The 7,436-nt window shown below is 50.7% G+C and overlaps 1 protein-coding gene across 1 annotated transcript; it reads right to left on the bottom strand.

The window, feature by feature from the left end:
• Nucleotides 1–442: 442 nt before the first annotated feature.
• LOC109762466 (L-type lectin-domain containing receptor kinase IX.1-like) lies at nucleotides 443–2,497 on the bottom strand. The gene is made up of 2 exons (XM_020321326.1): nucleotides 1,233–2,497; nucleotides 443–1,043 (listed from the first exon to the last, which is right to left on the bottom strand). Exons 1-2 carry the CDS (start codon nucleotides 2,495–2,497, stop codon nucleotides 443–445), a joined length of 1,866 nt encoding a protein of 621 aa, XP_020176915.1.
• Between the last annotated feature and the right edge of the window lie 4,939 nt (nucleotides 2,498–7,436).

The following is a 7,436-nucleotide window of genomic DNA, read 5'->3' as shown; positions in this document are numbered from 1 at the left end:
ACCTATGAAAATTATGCAATGGTGGTCATACTCATTTTTATTATTAATAAAAAGGAACGACTCTTTGACGAGTCCCAAACAATGGAGTACTCGGCAAAGGGCGCCAACTATCACGGAGTCGTCAACCGCCAACGCCCGTGCACGTGTCCCCTTGTTTCCGTGTCCTTAGGTCTCGGCATAGTAAGTGTAAGTCGAGTGTTTCATCTCTGCCGAGTTCACCTTTGTCAATCTCGCCAAAGGACTATCTCTACCGTTTACTTAATGTTGTCGAGGCATGTACTCGCTTTAAACAGTCTTTACCGAGCTTTCATGATTTGGCTCTCGGCGTAGGTGAAGGTAGTTGGCTTAGACGATTATTCTAGAAGTGATTTATGACCTGACACATAGCTCTCGAATATATGTATTTTATTTCTTTTGACTTCCCCAACTAGAAGCATATGAACTACAAAGATAATGGCAGTGAGTGTGTCACCGCCTCTAGGGGAGTGATGTCCAGTGTCAGCTCCTCGGAATCCGATCCAAGGACATTCATGGCGTCGGTGATGGACGGTCGGCTGCTCGGGTCCTGGTGCGCGCACAAGAGTCCGATGAGTAGTGCATGCTTCATCTGCTGAAGGCCATTAGTAGACTGGCCGTTCATCAGCCTTTCGTCTACGGCCTCCAGGATCACATTCCCGTTGTACTTACTCCATACCCATGTGGACAATGGAGGCATATCCTGATCTGTTGGGTTCCTTCCAGAGACCATCTCTAGTAGGACGATGCCGAAACTGTAGATGTCTGACTCCCTATTCCGTTTGCTCGTGTCAATGAACACAGGATCTATGTATCCAAAAGTGCCCTGTACAACATTTGTGGTCTGTGACCCGGTTTCGTGGTGAACGAATCTTGCCAATCCGAAGTCACCTAACTTGGCAACAGACGAAGAGCCAAGTAATATGTTACTCGATTTGATATCACCATGTACGATACACTGTTGATCTTGCTCGCAATCTACATGGAGGTATTGTAGTGCAGAACCTAGGTTGAGGATAATCTCGTGCCTGCGTTTACCAAAGCATGTTTACCATTACGTATGAACAAACATAAATTAAGTTGCAGCGATGTGAATGCTGAGGCAAAACTAAAATACATACCTCTTGGACCACGGTAACAAACTGTTGCCCCCGTGTAGGTGTCGATCAAGGCTACCTTCTTGCAAAAGCTCATACACAAGGAAGAGACGTGTGTACCTTTCGTCCCACCACCAGCAGATGAACTCAACCAGGTTCCTCTGGCCATCGTAGCACCAGCCTATCAACTTGACAAGATTCTTATGCCGTAGGCGACTAGCGATCATGAGTTCATCCTCGAACGCCTTCCTCCCCTCGCCCGATGGAACCAGCTTGAATCTCTTTATAGCCACCTGGCTACCTTTCAAAAGGCCCCGATAAACAAAGGCAGAACCTCCTTGACCAAGCTTGTTTTCTTCTGCGAATTTTTTGGTCGCACGTGCCAGCTTATGATACCCAATATGTTTACGGCCATTCGCGAGAGCTTTGTATGGCTTCTTTCTTGTGCACAGCTGCCATCGACGGACTCCAACAAAGGAGCACACGATTGCAATAACTCCAATAATTGGCCCAGTTACCACTGCTATTTGTTTCCACAAAATCTTCCGTGCAGGCGACGGATCCAAGGTAGAGTTGAATGACCAGGACATTATTTGGTGTAGCTCGACCGCCACGCCAGTAGCACCCGAGAAGCCGATGGACACAACATTGGGCAAGAGCTGACGCAGGTCAACACTTGTATTCACATGGTAGGTGACGTCGCCGATCTGGAGAACGGCGGCTAGTATTTTTGTGTCGTTTCCGTAGCTGATATGGCAAGTCATAGGCAGGCCGGCTGTTAAGTTCTTGCCATGCACTGTCACGTTGGTGTACGCCCGCGAGATGATGGAGTTAACGTCGATGCCCATGTGGCTGCCGCTGGTGTCGATGCCGGGGTTCAAGAAAGTGTCAAACTCAACCGCCACCGCTCGTTCATCGCCAGTCGCGACCGTGCTGACGTTTCGGTTAAAGAGTCCAAGGTTCTTGCCGTTGTCGAGGGGATCAGGAATGCTTGTCGGAGGATAATGCCCGAGGAAGAAAGCCAAGCCATCGCCACTGACAGGACCATTTACCTTGATTCGGAAAGTGAAGGAGGTGGTGAACCGGGTGAGCTCACCAGTGTCGACATCCCACAGCGGTACCGGCTGCGCGTGCAATGCTCGGCCCACGCTGTTTTGGATGTTTGGACTCCCGCCGCCTTTTGTCAGCTCGATCCTCCGAGACTGGGAGTCGTAGTATGCATCGCCCTCGAAACTGAAATCTTGGGCGTCATAGCCACCGGGCTGGGAGAAGTTGAAGCTGAAAGAATGCGAGGTAGCACGAGGCGGGTGCAGAGACCATATGGAATAGTAGTACAGAAGCATGAGTATGTGTATTCGGCGGGAAAAGCTCACAGCAGCAGCCATTTGCTGCGGTGTGTTTGCAAGATCGTCAGCAAACACCTCGACGCTATATAGTACTACAAGTTGTAATCTCGAAATCTCCTAGCCAGATTTGTGATCTCGAAATCTTCAATAAATATTTGGCAATGCAAACGAACAGCTAGCCAGAGCCAGCTGCCTGGGGACGATCCACGCACATCCAGTGTAGACGCCGGATTAACCTCTAGTAATGTCCGCTAAACAGAAAGGGTTAGAGCATAAACCAAATGACAATATATACCTCAACAACGCCTTTCTGTGGAATCTCCTAGGTGGGAAAACAAGGTAGTACTATACTATACTGTGTGCTATCTGACCAAGTCTATCTGACTGCGCAAGTCTGAAGCGTAACCTCTATGTTATTCTGACGTCAAGTGCACGCTAGCCATGTTTGTGGTGTTTGATTCTTTGTTTGGACTTTTGCTGCCTCTTTCTGCTATTCCGATGCAACCAGATCCACGTTCCAAGTATCCCTTTTGCGAACATATGTACATCCTCCTCCTCAACATTTAATTCTACCCAATGGAAGAACCGAACTCCCAACCAAATTAACAAAGATCTTCAACAAGACAACACTGCATACCCGAGAGCGAATATGTCCATAGATGGTTGCAGAGGTACATCTACTGAAACTTGGGACTCACCACCATGTTCGTGGAATCTCTGGAGTAAAAATGGAGTTTAGTTTATATTTTGCAGTACAAATAAAAATGTACCATCCAAAAGAAGTTACAATCTATCAAAGACATATAGAATAAAAGTACAGCGCTTCACAAAATACATGGACTGCCTTCAAAAACAATGTGTGGTTTTTTTCTTATACATCAGTGCATCACGGGCTAGGGTATTCTATCTTCGCTATTCCATCTTCAAATCACAGTCGCTTCCGTGCAAACGGCGGCTGCAGAGCAGACCCGTCCCACATGACGCTGTGTTCCTCATGTGGTCAGCCGAGTTCGGCTCAGCACACTAGCGCGGGGCGGGCTTCATGCTGCGAAGGTCGGGGTTGCAGCCCCGAGTACTATTAGACTATGTATAGCTTCTGTATTTATGTACGTATATTGTACCAATTGTAACACACCCATTATATATATAAGATAAGCCACCCCAAGAAGGGTTGAGCTGGTTCCACCCTAATTCATTGTCTTACATGGTAACAGACCTGGTTACGTCCTCCGCTTCCGCAAAACCCTAGATCGGGCGCCGCCACCTCCAGCTCCTCCTCCGCCGGGTTTCTTCCGGCCTCGCTCGCCGCCCTTCTCTCTCTCCCGCTCGACTCGGCCACCATGCGGCCGCCTCAGATCGGGACCAGGAGCGTCGGCTCATTCTTGTCCAACAATCCTCCGGCTGGGCACGCGCTGCAATCGATACGTCTAGCGCCTCTTCACCCGCCTCATCGACCGACACCATCGCGCCTCTGGCCTTCGCGCCAGAGGCCACCTCGTCGGCAGGCATGGTGGGCCTCTCGGGGTTGGGCCTTGCCCTAATCCATCCTGCTCTCATGGCGTCCGCGCCCCCGGCAGGATCTACTCCCGCCGCGACGGCTGCTCCCCTCTATGGGGCGTACCCACCGCCGCCGCCCGCGGGTTCCAACCCCGCGTCTTCGCCCGCGCCACCCGTCCCTGCCCCTATGGCGTACGCGCCCCCGACAATTTTTTCGATAGGCTCGTTGCCTCTGCCGTTCCACTTCGGCAACCTCATCACCATCAAGCTATCGTCCGACAACTATATTTTCTGGCGTGCGCAGGTTCTTCCACTCCTTGGGAGCCACTACTTACTTGGCTACGTTGACGACACTTTTCCTTGCCCTCCCGCGCTGGTGGACAACGTGAACGGTCCGGTTTACAACCCGGCGCACCGTGTCTGAACGGGGCAGGACCAGGCGAACCTCTCCTCCATCTAGGGGTCGCTCACTACGGCTATTGCCGGGCTCATCGTCTTTGCAAAGACTTCTCATGAGGCCTGGACAATCCTTGAGCGCTCCTTCGTGTCACAGTCGCAGGCCCGTGTCAGTGCCCTCCGTCGCGAGCTTGGCGCCTGTGAGAAGCTTGACTCCACGGCCATGGAGTTCTACAACAAGGTCAAGGCTCTTGCTGACACGCTGGCGTCCATTGGACAACCGCTTACCGACTCCGAGTTTAACTCCTTCATCGTCAACGCCCTCGACAAAGAGTATGATGGTTTGGTCGAGATCATTAATGAGCATGGCAACACGACCCCCATGATGGCACATGAGGTCTACTCTCGACTTATTCTCACTGAGCAGCGCATTGAGGCGCGCCATGCCAACTGCAGCCGCGGCTCCTCCGCTAACGCGGCATACAGAGGTGGTCGCTCCTCCGGTGGCACCCTGTCGTCCGCCTCGGGCAAGGGGCCCGCACCGCTGCCTCCGGCCTCGTCCACCCCCACTTTGACTCTTCCCGGCGATGGCGGTCGGCGTGTCTGCCAGCTGTGTGGCCTTGAGGGGCATTGGGCCTCTAAGTGCCATCACCGCTTCCAGAAGAGCTTCCTCGGTCTCGGTAATGATGGCAAGGATACGCACAATACTGCGCAGGTTGCCATGGCTGATCGCCTGGCGCCGCAGAAGCTCAGGGATACACTCGGTCCTACTCCATCGATCCGCATTGGTACATGGACTCTGGGGCGACGGAGCATCTGACGAATGAGATGGGGAAGCTTCATCCTCGTGAGCCCTATCACGGCTCCGATAAGATCCACACCGCCAATGGAGCAGGTATGCACATCTCTCATATTGGTCAAGCATCTCTTCTTACTAGTCATGCCAATAGGAGGCTTCAGCTTCGTGATGTCCTTAGAGTACCATCTGTGTCGCGTAATCTCCTTTCAGTTCCTAAACTCACTTATGACAATAATGTTTTTTGTGAATTTCACCTATTTGATCTTTTTATTAAGGATCAGAACACGAGGGACGTTCTTCTTAGTGGGCGTCTCTACCAGGGCCTTTATCATCTGGAGCATCCTGGAGTCTCTCGGGTTTTCAGTGGAGTTCGCGTCTCGTCGTCACAGTGGCATGCTCGTCTTGGTCATCCTGCCACACCTATCGTTCGTCATGTTTTGCGTCGTCATGAGCTGCCTAGCGTGTCCAGCAATAATGATGTAGCAGTGTGTGATGCTTGTCAGCAGGGGAAGAGTCATCAACTTCCTTTTTCGTAGTCTACTCGTGAGGTGAAACTGTTGGGGAATGTAGTAATAAAAAAAAAATTCCTACGCACACACAGGATCATGGTGATGCATAGCAACGAGAGGGGAGAGTGTTGTCCACGTACCCTCGTAGACCGAAAGCGGAAGCGTTAGCACAACGCGGTTGATGTAGTCGTATGTCTTCATGATCCAATCGATCAAGTACCAAACGCAAGGCACCTCCAAGTTCAGCACATGTTCAGCTCGATGATGTCCCTCGAACTCCGATCCAGCCGAGCTTTGAGGGAGAGTTCTGTTAGCATGACGGCGTGGTGACGATGATGATGTTCTACCGACGCAGGGCTTCGCCTAAGCACCGCTACGATATTATCGAGGTGGATTATGGTGGAGGGGGGCACCGCACATGGCTAAGAGATCAAGAGATCTATTGTTGTGTCTATGGGGTGCCCCCCTCCTCCGTATATAAAGGGGGGAGGAGGAGAGGGCCGGCCAAGGGGGTGGCGTGCCCTAGGGGGGGGGGAATCTACTCCAAGTAGGTTTGCCCCTCCCTTTCCTAGTCCAAGAAGGAGGGGGAAGGAAGGAGTGGGAGAGGGGAAAGGCAAGGGGGGCGCCGCCCCCTTTCTTGTCCTATTCGGACTCAAAGGGAGGTGGCGCGCCTCTTGCCCTGGCCGGCCCCTCTCTCTCTCTCCACTAGGGCCCAACAAGGCCCATTAGTTCCAGGGGGGTTCCGGTAACCCCCGGTACTCCGATAAATGTCCGAAACCTTCCGGAACCTTTTCGGTGTCCAAACATAGCCGTCCAATATATCGATCTTTACGTCTCGACCATTTTGAGACTCCTCGTCATGTCCATGATCACATCCGGGAGTCCAAACAACCTTCGGTACATCAAACACATAAACTCATAATATAACCGTCATCAAACTTGAAGCGTGCGGACCCTACGGGTTCGAGAACTATGTAGACATGACCGAGACACGTCTCCGGTCAATAACCAATAGCGGAACCTGGATGCTCATATTGGCTCCCACATATTCTACGAAGATCTTTATCGGTCAAACCGCATAACAACGTACGTTGTTCCCTTTGTCATCGGTATGTTACTTGCCCGAGATTCGATCGTCGGTATCTCAATACCTAGTTCAATCTCGTTACCGGCGAGTCTCTTTACTCGTTCTGTAATACATCATACCGCAACTAACTCATTAGTTGCAATGCTTGCAAGGCTTATAGTGATGTTCATTACCAAGTGGGCCCAGAGATACCTCTTCGACAATCGGAGTGACAAATCCTAATCTCGAAATACGCCAACCCAACAAGTACCTTTGGAGACACCTGTAGAGCACCTTTATAATCACCCAGTTACGTTGTGACGTTTGGTAGCACACAAAGTGTTTGTCCGCTAAACGGGAGTTGCATAATCTCATAGTCATAGGAACATGTATAAGTCATGAAGAAAGTAATAGCAGAATACTAAACGATCGTGTGCTAAGCTAACGGAATGGGTCAAGTCAATCACATCATTCTCCAAATGATGTGATCCTGTTAATCAAATGACAACTCATGTCAATGGCTAGTGTTAACGTAAATATCTTGTGCCTTGTTTAACCGGCATATGATCAAGTAGCGATCATACCCGTGATATTAGGGATTGTAAAATCTGTTAGATTGATCCCATGTGATCTTGACTTGATTCTCAAGTTGTAATCATGTACTAGTATATATGAAAGGCAAAGCCCAAGGGGCATAGTACGGCTCCAAAA

The sequence above is a fragment of the Aegilops tauschii genome, chromosome 3, assembly GCF_002575655.3.
Source record: "Aegilops tauschii subsp. strangulata cultivar AL8/78 chromosome 3, Aet v6.0, whole genome shotgun sequence".
Classification (NCBI taxonomy): Eukaryota; Viridiplantae; Streptophyta; class Magnoliopsida; order Poales; family Poaceae; genus Aegilops; species Aegilops tauschii.
Note: the sequence above shows the minus strand (reverse complement) of the source record. Positions and strands in the feature narration are given on the sequence as shown.

Excerpts from the sequence above, each read along its gene's own strand:
- LOC109762466 (XM_020321326.1), bottom strand. The coding sequence starts at position 2,497 with ATGGCTGCTGCTGTGAGCTTTTCCCGCCGAATACACATACTCATGCTT. Across the intron at positions 1,044-1,232 it reads TGCTGGTGGTGGGACGAAAG|GCACGAGATTATCCTCAACC; the intron begins GTACACACGTCT and ends TGGTAAACGCAG.